Here is a 12246-nt window from a genome sequence, read left to right as displayed (position 1 = left end):
CGTGAGCAGAGCGCAAAGGAAAAGGATAGAGTTAATGGTAATAATTAATAGGGCTAAAAGCCAAAAACATTCCCCATGGATCTGATGACCAATGTCCTAACATTCTGTACAAGACAGCTGTAAAAATAGTGGATGCATTGGTTGCGAACTTCCAAAACTCCCTAGATTCTGGAATGGTCCCAGTGGATTGAAAGGTAACAAAAGCAACACCGCTATTCAAGAAAGGAGAGAGTGCAAAAATAAGGAATGCAGACCAATTAATCTGGCATCAGTCGCAGAGAAAATGTTGGAACTCATGAAGAAAGTGATTTTAAATGCAATTTAGGAAATCTTATACAATTGGAGTAACATTTTTTTTATTTAGCAAATGGATTAGAGATTTTGAAAATTCTACTAACGGGCAGCATGGTGGCGCAGTGGTTAGCATTGCTGTCTCATGGCACTGAGGTCCCAGGTTCGATTCCAGCTCTGGGTCACTGTCCGTGTGGAGTCTGCACGTTCTCCCAGTGTTTGCATGGGTTTCGCCCCCACAACCCATTAACCCCATGTTACTGGATTACAGGGATAGGGTGGAGGCATGGGCTTAAGTAGGGTGCTCTTTCTAAGGACCGGTGAAGTCTTGATGGGCCGAATGGCCTCCTCCTACACTGTAAATTCTATGAACCAGTGGATGCTTGTACTTTGGAAAGACATTCAGAAAAGTGCCACACAAAACGTTTAGACAATAATATTTAACACAGATAAGTTGTTTGAAGGACAGAAAATAAAGAATAGGAATAAATAGGCTTCAGATTGCCAGGCTGTTACTGATGAGGTATGGCAAGGATCAGAGACCATACCCTCCAAGTATAACTGGAATGAGTTGGAGGGACCACAATGTGAGGCTTCAAGTCAATTGAAAAGAACTTCCCCCACCCACAAATGACCCACCATTCCCTAACAGTATGTCCATATCAAACTGCTTATGATAGAGACCCTTGGCTGGTTTCATTTAATAAAGGGCAACAGCAGAAACCTTCACTGAACTTTATCCAGCTGGATATCAATAGTACTTGTGCATCCCCTTCGTGTCAGCCTTGCAGATGCCCTTGCATGGCCTCGTGCTCTTAAGCAGTTTTACCCCAGTGGCTGTGCCTGGTGGAAAACTGTGGACTTTCACAGGGGACAACTACAAGTGGCCTTTCAGGAACTCTCGAGCGGCTATGGGCCTTGAAGGCATGGTTTTGGACTTTGCCACCTCAGCATGAGTGGCAACAGTCTGGTCTGGTTGGTTTAAAGGCAACAGTAAGGGCACGGCGCAGTGAATTTGGTGGGAGAAAGCACAGCATATACTGCTTCACGGTGCTAATGCCGCGCTCATTGGGTGACACCTCAGCAATCCTCGTACCCTGCTGGAACACAAATTGCTGGACTACTATGAAATCTGCACGGTCTTTTGAAAATGGGAATGTGGATTCATCATGGCGGCAGTCTGTGCTTGGATGGCAATAGCCTGAGCCTGCATGCCAGCAGACAGGGATATTTATTACCTCTTTCCAGGACACATAGTTGAAACTGGAAGCTCTCTCTTTCTGGTGCAACATACTCCTTGTCCTTCAGAGGATGCCAGCAGCGATCTTGAATTTGGGGCTGGACAGGTGCCACCCATGCCCAAGCTGCTATCAGGGAAATGAGGTGGATAAACACATTGTGTGTCTCACCCACCTAATTTGCAACGAATTACAGCACCTTACCCAAAATTTGTGGTGAATGAATTTTGTGCCCAGGGAACCTTGGTGGTGGGATGGTTTCCCATGATTTTCTGGCCAGTCGAAGGATCCACTGCCATGGCCATTAAATTCAGCCCAAAGAAGATTCTGAGTGAGTTTGACAGGGTAGATCCTGAGACCCTGTCTTCTCTGGCTGGAGAGTCTGAAACAAGAAGATAAAGGCTTAGTCTACGAGGTCAAACATTTAGGACTGAGATGGGGAGAACCATCTTCATTCAGATGGTTGTGAATCTTTAGAATTCTCTACCCACAGGGCTGTGGTTGCCCAGTCATTGTGTATTTTCACAAACAGTAGAGATTTGAAGTCTTCCGGGAATTAGGGATATATGGGGATCAGACAGTTAAGTGTTGAGGCCAAAGATCTTCCATGATTATATTGAACGCCAGAACAGTCTCAAGTAGCTGTATGGCCCACTCCTCTTACGTTCTTGGTATAAGCAAATTGAAGAATGATGCAAGAGGTTTACAGTGTGATAGTGGGGAACTTTCACTATCCCTACACAGACCGTGAAAAATAACTGTAAAGCGCTAAGAGAAGGAGGAATTCCTAAAATGTGTACAAGAGAACTTTCTTGATCAGTATATTTCCAGCTCAACATACAAGGAAACAGTGCTGATTCTCGTTCTGGGAAATAAAGTGAGGCAAGTGAGGAATATATTGCAGTGCGAAATAATTTATGCAACAGTGATCATACATATAAAGTATTTGTAGACAGTAACAAGGAAAATTGAATTGCAAAAATACTCAGCTGGATGAGGCTAATTTCACTGAGTCAAAAAGGGATCTGACCCAGATGAGGGAACGGCAGGCAAAACATTCAGTGAACAATGGGAGGCCTTCAAAGAAAAGATAGCTTGGCTATTGATTAGATATATTCCAGAGTGGGGGAAAGGGAAGTTTTCCAAAGCTATCGCTCCCTAGGTGACTAATGATGCAAAGATTTAAATTAAAAATTTAGCTTATGATAAATATTTGGGTCACAATTCAGTTATGGAATTCAAGCTGAATACAAAGAGTACAGTGAACTGACAAATATATTCAGAAAAGAAAAGAAACCAAGAACCTAAAAGTCTTTTTAAACATATAAATAGTAAAAGATTTATATATTTTTTTATTTTTATAATCTTTATTGTCACAGGTAAGCTTACATTAACACTGCAATGAAGTTATCATGCAAATCCCCTAGTTGCCACACTCGGGCACCTGTTCGAGTACACAGTAGAAGATTTCAGAATGTCCAAATTACCTAATTTCGGGACTATGGGAGGAAACCGGAGCACCCGGAGGAAACCCACGCAGACACAGGGAGAATGTGCAAACCCCGCAAAAACAGCCGGGAATCGAACCTTAGACCCTGGAGCTGTGAAGCAACACTGCTAACCACCGTGCTACTGTGCTGCCTAGATAGGGTAGATCTGGTTAAGGACCAAAATTCATCTTATGGAGACAAACAGCATGGCTTTGGTACTAAATGAAAACTTTGCATCCACCGTCACTAAAGAAGAGGTTGCTGCTAATGCCGCAGTGAAGGAAAATGTAGCATAGAAACTGGATTTGGTAAAAAGAGATGGGGCAGGGGGGTGGCGGATGGAAAGTGGGCATTTGGGTGTTGGGAGAGGCCAGGATGAGAGGGAGTTCCAGCAGCCACTGGACCTTGAGTGAGGTGATGTCAGAAGGAAACTCTTGATAGAGGTGCCTTGGACTTTCTCCCAAGTCAGGAAAATCCTCCTGCCAGCCAGCTGGGTGTTAAATGGCCCCTAATAGGCCACTTAATGCTCTCAATTGAGGCAGCCTGCCCGATACCTTGCCCGCCCCAGCATTAAATCACTGCAAAGCCGGGATGGACGGGAATCCAGAGAGAATCTATAAAATCCTATTCTTTCAATTTCACATTCCCCCGCCTAAAAGCTCTGGCGGAGGAGCATGAAATTTCAGCCAAGGAGAGCATAAACAGAAATGGCGAAATGGGTGGACGCATGGCTGGTTCATTTTGGTGGAAAGAATGAGACGATATAAATGAAATGAAACCATCTTAAAGGGTTGCAGAAATAGAACAGCGTAGATATATATGAGCATGTCTCTGAACGTGACAAGGTAATTTGAAAAAGCTATTAAAAAGGCATTTCCAAATCTTTGATTTTATAAATAGACATAAAAAGCAAGGAAGTTGTGCTAAGCCGTTATAAAACACTAATTAAGCCTCAGCAGGAGCTCTGTTGTCTAATTTAGGGCACCACACATTAGCGAGGCAGTTTCAGGGAGGATGCAAAATAGATTTTCTACAAAGGCACCATGGATAAAATACTTCATTTACAAGAAAAGCTGCGAGAAGGGTGGCACAGTGGTTAGCACTGCTGCTTCACAGCAGCAGGGTCCCGGGTTCGATTCCAACCTCGGGTGACTGTCTCTGTGGAGTTTGCACATTCTCCCCGTGTCTGTGGGTTTCCTCCGGGTGCTCCGATTTCCTCCCGGTGCTCCGGTTTCCTCCCAAAATCCAAAGATGTGCAGGTTAGGCATGCTATATTGCCCCTAGGTGGGGTTGTGGCGACAGAGTGGGGTATTGGGCCTAGATGGGATGCTGTTTCATAGTGTTGATGCAGACTAGATGAGTCGAATGTCCTCCTTCTGCACTGTAGGGATTCTATGAAACAGGAGTTGTTCTTTTTTTAAAATATAAATGTACCCAATTATTTTTTCCAATTAAGGGGCAATTTAGCATGGCCAATCCACCTACCCTGCACATCTTTTGGGTTGTGGGGAAGATACCCGCAGACACCGGAAGAACGTGCAAACTCCACATGGACAGTGACCCAGGGCCAGGATTTGAACCCAGGTCCTCAGCGCAGTAGGCAGCAATGTTAACCATTGTGCCACGTGCCGCTGGGGTTGTTCTTTTTAAAGCACAGAAAGTTAGGGGGTGATTTGATAGTTAGAAGTGCTCAAAATCCTAAACGGTTTTGAAAAGAATAAATAAAGGGGGCAACCAGAGGACACAGATTTAAGGAGGTAACTCCTTAAAAGAACCAAACGTGACATGGAGGAAACAAAATGCCGCACTGTTATGATTTGGCTTGTGTTGTGTGAAAGGGCAACGAGAGCTGGTTCAGTAGTAATTTTCAAAGGGCAACTGAACATATAAAGTTGAAAAATTGGTGGGGCTGTTGAGAAAAAGTGGAGAAGCAGCCTAAATGGATAGATCTTACAGAGGGCTGGTTTAGCACAGTGGGCTAAACAGCTGGCTTGTAATGCAGAATAATGCCAGCAGCGTGGGTTCAATTCCCGTACCGGCCTCCCTGAACAGGCACCGGAATGTGACGACGAGGGGCTTTTCACCGTAACTTCATTGAAGCCTACTTGTGACGGTACGCGATTATTATTATTATTATTATTAGAATCAGCACAGATACAAGTGGTCAAATGGTTTCTTCTGGCCTGTATCATTCGATGAGCTGTCTCTGGCTAATGTACTTCACATGAGTGAATAGACAAAGTCCATCTCATCCAGAAGATGGCACCCCCCAGTTTGCTGCTGTTTTCTGAAAAGAAGTTGTCCTCAGGTATTTAGAGCTCTTAATCATTTAGCACACATAAATCCTTTCTGGCTCCAGATTCCAATTTAACAGACAAGTTGAAATTCCATGTTGAGAGTGCATTCGGGCAGTGTTTCAGGACAATGTTTCTGTAGGGGTATTTCCATACTTTTCGAGGATTGATTCTGCAGTAACCATAGGTGAAATTCTGAGGGAAATTTTATTCGGAAGTGGAGGTAGCAATCTTTGAAGCTCAGCCTCATTGTTTTCAGTTTGTTATCCCCTTTCTGAGACAGCTTTTTATCTGTTATATAGTGAGCTTTCTACGGTCAAAATTGCGTAGTATGTAGATGTCAATCGTGAGTCAGTGAAAGATTTACATTTATGTTCATATTTCATGTACACTGGCTGCCCCAAAGTGCTTTACGATCAGTAACTTACTTTTTGAAGTGTAGTCCCTGTTGTGGGAAATGTGACAGCCGATATACACTTGGTCAGATCCCACAAACAGCAATGTGATAATGATCAGTTAATCTATTTTAGTGATGTCTTTGGAGAAATAAGTACCGGGAACAGTTTCCTTATTCTACTTTGAAATAGTCTTTTACATTATGTGAGAGAACCAATAAAGTTTGTCTCATCCAAAAGATGGAGCCCCCAACAGTGCAGCAGTCCCCCAGTACTGCATTGGAGTGTCAACCTTGATTTAGTGCCAAACTTAGTGCCAAACCATGCCCCCCAAGCACCACCATTTACTCTTAAAACAGCCGTGCCAACTCACCCAGTATCCACCATGGGCAGACATCAGGAGCAGTGCTGATATTATAATATGTTATTAAATGTCTGTGGAAGAAGTCATTATTTAATGAGAAAACACTTTCATTGATTAAAAACCCATTGACTACATTTAACTTCCTTTAATCACCTTTAAAAAGAAGCAATGGAATTAATAGTCCCACTTCAAAAAGTCTAGAATCACTTGGAGGTGTTGATTAGAGCATGAAGTGAAAGGAACCCCACTGCGACAATGGAAGTTTGTGAAATTAATCATGCTGCACTAATCTTAGGGTTATCTCAACAAACAGAAAGAAAGAACAAGCACTGACGACAGTAATATTTAAAGCGCAAGGGTTTTAAGAGCCTCAACAGCTTACCAGTTCCTTTTGACAGTTCCAATGTGTAGAACATTGTAGGTTCCTTAAATCACTGACATCAAAGACTTCCAGGAAACATAGTTTATTGCTAGGCTCAACTGCTGCATACAGTATTTGTGCTCTGTCCGAGATCCCGGGGGTAATTCCCATGCACCCACCATATGGCCTCTTATGGAGCCACGTCATCATGTTCTCACGTGACCACTTGGTCTATGCAGTGCGTTTATGCATTTTCATGCACATTCATGCCTACTTTGAAACAATCCCTTGCCACCCCCAAAGGGCAGATTCCCTCTCTCAAAGGCGTACTGGGACAATATCCAAAAACCTGTCCAAGCAACTCCGCAAAACTCCCACCAGGTCTAACCTGCAAATATTTAGGCACGAAAACTAGCACAGAGAATCTGGAGGCATGGGGCAGATTATCCAATAATGGGGCTATGTCCCCACACCAGCGTCAAAACGCGGCGTTTCACTCTGAATGATTCTCCTACCTGCAAGGGGCTAGCAGAGCCTCGGAATGCTCCTCGCAGCTCTGGCTGTGGATACGGGGCCTTGCACCTCCGGTGGGGAGTCTGCGCATACGCACGGACATGGCGGACTCACACCATGATGAATGAAGTAGGTCGCCCCATGATCGCGCGCACCTGCGGATCTGTGCCGCCCGCTCGCTTGCCGTCTATGACGCCCCCCCCCACCGGTGAAGGACCTGTGAGGTCCCCCCCCCCCACCAACCAGGGCGGCCGCGCACCGAGTCCGCAGCTGCCACTGGCCGTTCCCGACAGGCAAAACATGATTAGAACCACGCCGTCAGGAACTCGGCCAGTTTTCCGTGGAGAATTGCCGTGGTGGCCTCCTTCAATGGCACCCTACCCGTGCCGCATAGACCACGCAGGCGATTCGCGGTGATTCTCCGGGCACTGTCGGACCAGATTTCATCGTTGACGCCCATTCTCCGCCCATGCGCTGATTGCGATTTCGCCGCGGAGGCTTGGAGAATCCCACCCATCGTGTTTGCACTCACTCTGGTGAGGTGAGGCATGATATACAGATCAGGGCATCATTTTTAAAAGGCAGCCCGATTAGTGCTGAAAAGAAATCCGCTCGCCATAAGCATCGAGGCGCCCTCCCCAACACAAGCAGTGGGATGTGCTCACACCTCCTCCACAAGCACCGCAGTGCCCACCCCTCCCCCACAAGCATCAGGGCAAACCCCCCCCCAACAGAGGCATCGGGCAACCCCACCCTTCGAAGCATCAGGGCACCCACCACCCACCCCTTGCATTGAATCAGGGTGACCCCTCTCCCCCACAAGCATTGGGGTGAAAATGAAAAATGAAATGAAAATCGCTTATTGTCACGAGTAGGCTTCAATGAAGTTACTGTGAAAAGCCCCTAACGCCACATTCCGGCGCCTGTCCGGGGAGGCTGGTACGGGAATCGAACCGTGCTGCTGGCCTGCTTGGTCTGCTTTAAAAGCCAGCGATTAGCCTTGTGAGCTAAACCAGCCCCTGTGAACCTCCACAGGCATCCGGGTGAATTCCCTCCCCCCAACAAGCAGCGGGGCACCCTCACCACCCGCAACCATACAGGCATCAGAGTGACCCACCCCCCAACCACTCATAAGGGGAACCCCCCCCAATGTTTGAAATAGCAGTGGAACGTAAGAATCATGTAGCATTGAAAGCACTGTGACAAATTTGTAGTGTAGCCTGCTATTCACCTGCATAATGTATGGTACCAAATAAATCGCATGTGAATGGAGTAGAAATACTTTGTTCAGTGATGGTCTGATACTGTTACGGGTGGCCCGTATGGTCATATAGGATTAGCAGCCTTGGGGAGCTAACCAATCCAGAAAAATGAAGATCTCTCTTTCATTGATGTTCTTCAGCCTTAGAAACAGCCATTGAACTCTGGTAACAAGTAAACAGCCAACTGCAGAGATGCATTGTACAATGGCACTTGTGGCCCATCAAAAGAACCATATTCTCTAGCTGCCCCAGAGAACCATAAAAAGTGTAATCAGAACTCCTGGGACGTGTTCGGGTAGCAGTGGTGTGGTTCATATAATTGACTTTTTGGATAGACATGGGGTCAGCTGGGTTTTCTAATGCTTGCCATAATATTCCAAATCTAAAATTTCTTATCTAAAGACAATTATGTAAAGGAATGCCCATACAATCCATTTTTTTTCCCTTTGTGGGCTGCTTAAGTCCATGTTCTGGACCCTTGTAGACTACACACAAAATGGGCTAACTCCTAGATTTGGCAAACTGCTGTATATTTGTTGCAATACTTCACCTAAGGTAAGAAGCAGGGCTAAGAATTACTATGTTACACTAAAAAAATCAAACATTTGCAAAGAGTTATGTTACAGATAGGTTTATAAGATTTGGAGGAGGCTTTGGGTCTGTCTGTAATTTAGGATAAAATGAAGAGAGTCATGTGGTCTATTCTGAAGCCTGCCTAACAGAATGATGTGGCTGTTAAAGGATTAAAGGGAGGTCTAGTTTGTTTGCTGAAAAGAAAGTGTAAGGTGTTCACACTTGGAGACAATGGCATCAGCATTTGTGTTTACAGTGGTTAGATTGCTAGTCTTCAAAGTCCCAAGTAAGTGTTGAAAATGTCAGGTTGCAAACAGTTTTGCGTTAAACTGTCCATTTATTTCCAAGATGAAGGAGAGTTGGGGTCTCACAGATTACTATTTAGCATTACTACCTGGGTACAAGGACCATGTGCTGGATTCTCAGTTTTTGGGACTCTGTCCGCATACGTCGTGAAAACGGTGGTCATTTACGGCAGGAAAACTGGCGTCAAAAGGCCACTGATTCCCTCTTTTGCTGTGGGTTAGCAGGGAGCCGTCGTAGAGCTCGCAGTTCTAGCTGTCGATACGGCCCTCAGCACTTCCGGGTCAGAGGCCGCGCATGCGCACGGCGGCGGCCTGCAGCGGCCGTGCCGTACTCCATGGCAGACTCAGCCCGCGGACGTGGACTGCCAAAATAGTGCCCAGCATCTGCCGCTCACACGCCCCAGAACGCCCGCCCACATTGCCCGCAGCCTGGAATGAAGCCCCCCCTGCCCACCGATTGGCGCTCCCCCGACTGGTGGCCCCGGACTGAGTCCGCAGCCGCCATGTGAGGATCCCGACAGTGTGAGCAAGCGTAAGCCATGCCGTCGGGAATTTGGTCAGTGGCAACGGAGCATCGCAGGGCGGGCCTCAGACAAAGGCCTGAGGCGGTAGATACTCGGCGCAGTACGCGGTTTTGGTGTCGGGGAGCGGAGAATCCAGCCACATGTTTTTCATGTTGCCATGAAGAGGGTCTTTGAGAGGGATTAGAGCGCTTGGAAAACTGTTGTGTGTTAGGGTTACAAGTTTCCCTTCAGTAAAAAAATCAGTGCGTCTTCCAGGATCTGAGGGAGGGCAGTTAGAGATCAAGAATCTCAATGATTCACCATTCAGGAATGTGGGTGAAAGTTTACCCTCAAATCGAAAAGACCAAATTCATGAGAATTTGAACCAAGGCTGGAAGATTCACCTAGCTTGTCGTGGAGCAAAGCTCTCCAGGAAAAGTGCCACCATGGAAGACAGTTGTGGGGTTAAAGGTTATTATGCTAGGAAAGGAATGGATGTAAACCCTTGGGAGCTAAGAATCACTTTGGGCTGAGCTGGGGAAATCAAATGGTTACTTAATGGATCAATGTAAAGTATACCTGTTAAGAGGGCTTTATGGTTGTGTTAAAAGTAAATGGGAAAAGTTCTGTTCTGTAGTTTGAACTATAAGTTGCCTACAATAGTGTTTAGTGAAGAGTGGTTTTAGCCTCTTGTTGTAAGTAACTTGTTGTGTCATCATTTCATCTAGCAACTAGAAATTTGACTTTTAATGTTATCGGTATCTACAGCATTTATAACAATTATGATAAAATTGGACAACCTTTTGATTTGTTCTGTCACAATCAACCTTAATTAATTTTTTTTTTCAAACCATCAGTGCCGATGATATGGGGCACGATTCTCCGGAAAAAATTCTAAGTTCATTTGTGGCGGATTTTTCAGGGAGTTCCCCACCGCTATTCTATGACACTTGGTCACTTTTTTGGGCCCTGGGGAGTTTCTCACCATTTTAGCTCACACTTAGAATTTCTTATAGCATGAATTCACCTGAGAAAGGAGCAGTGCTCCGAAAGCTAGTGATTCTAAACAAATCTGTTGGACTTTAACCTGGTGTTGTAAGACTTCCACTGTGCTCACCCCAGTTCAACATCGGCATCTCCACATCAATGTCAATTGGGTTAACATTGAATAGAAGATCAGTTAAAACATGACATTGCTATGACGCAATGGTTCCCTGAGATAAACTGGGGCATGAAATTCTTTGAGGGATGTTTCCCATCCTCAAAACTAAAAATGAAGAGAAAATAAAATGAAGTAAAAGCATATTAATGAGTTGTATAATCTGTGAAAAGCAAATGACACTTTAACAGGACTTGCCATGCTAGTGGAAAACATTGAGAATGGATGAAAGTTATTTTTGCGATGGCCCAGATATTATGAGGGTTGATTATCATCTTGTCACCACCCTGTTAATGTCGGAAAAGGAGATTGTAGCAGGACTAAAATTGCCTCGGGACTTGACTCCATGATTTACCATTGAAAGTCCACCTATTCTGATTTTTAGATGGAAGATTTGGTGGTGTTTAAATGGATGTTTGACGGTCAATTTACAATTGGAGACCCGGGTCTGTTTTATGCATTCTTATTGAACCATTATTTCCCTAGCAGGCTTCTGAAATTGTTGACGATTTGGCATACTCTGGTGTAACCGTACCCTGCATGCCGATGTTCCTCATCTATCATTTTTATGGTTTTCATGAGTCCATAAACAGGGGTCTAAAATTGAGTTGGGGACAAAATTTGTTCCTGCACATTATTTTATTTCTTGTGTACTATGTTCAGATTTTACACAGGACGATAGTGAGGACTTTGTATGGATTTTGTGAATATGAATTAACAGATGTAGACAATATTTGATCCACTGTCATAGAATGGCAAAATGTTGATAGCCTTACCCTTCTGTAACTTTATAAATCTACATTCTATTTACAACATTTGTAAATAATTGTAAAATGTTACAATAGTATGATCATCTTGCAAGATATCATGGAGCCTGTGTTGTGTGCCTTCGACATATAAGGCTTGAGCAAAAATATAAAATTAATGCTACCTTCCCCACAGAGCCGGAGCCAAGAATGTATGTAAAGTTCCACTTCTTCCGGAAGGTATTGTAAATGTTTAGACTTGACACTGTATAAAGTTTAGTATTTTTATATTTTGAATAGCATAAATTAGTTTTAAAGTAGTAGAATTATAGGGCAATGTCCACTGCAAGATTGATCACAGTTCTTAAAAATATTTTATTTGACACTTTTAGGTTCATGTGGGCCCAATGAGACCCACAAGTGTTGGTTGGCTGAAGCTCAAGAGTGCAAACCCCAAAGATCATCCAATTATTGAACCAAACTACTTATCTACAGGTGTCCTTTTCTTTTCTATTTTAGTCATAAATTACTGTTTTTATACATTTGTATAATGTTTAGATAAATATGCTGTTGTAGCATGACCTTTTGTGAAAAATAAAGCTGATTATATTTGAAAATAGCCAGCTTTATATTTGTGGTTCCCCAGTATTGACCTGGCTTCAATGGGTGGAATTTTCCGGGCACTTCGTAGATGGGCTGGGAGGTGGAAAGGCTGGCAAGATGGTACTGGAAGGGGGCCTGACGCCTTGCTG

At 44.4% G+C, this 12246-nt stretch overlaps 1 protein-coding gene across 2 annotated transcripts in view; it reads left to right on the top strand.

The window, feature by feature from the left end:
• chdh (choline dehydrogenase) overlaps nt 1–12246 on the top strand; it is an 87260-nt gene that overhangs the window by 71037 nt on the left and 3977 nt on the right. For both annotated transcript variants that reach the window (XM_038812768.1, XM_038812769.1), the window contains exon 7: nt 11887–11989. In XM_038812768.1, coding sequence (XP_038668696.1) covers nt 11887–11989 — 103 coding nt within the window. The remainder of the gene's footprint in view (nt 1–11886; nt 11990–12246) is intronic.

The sequence above is a fragment of the Scyliorhinus canicula genome, chromosome 11 (assembly GCF_902713615.1).
Source record: "Scyliorhinus canicula chromosome 11, sScyCan1.1, whole genome shotgun sequence".
In the NCBI taxonomy this organism is placed as follows: Eukaryota; Metazoa; Chordata; class Chondrichthyes; order Carcharhiniformes; family Scyliorhinidae; genus Scyliorhinus; species Scyliorhinus canicula.
Note: the sequence above shows the minus strand (reverse complement) of the source record. Positions and strands in the feature narration are given on the sequence as shown.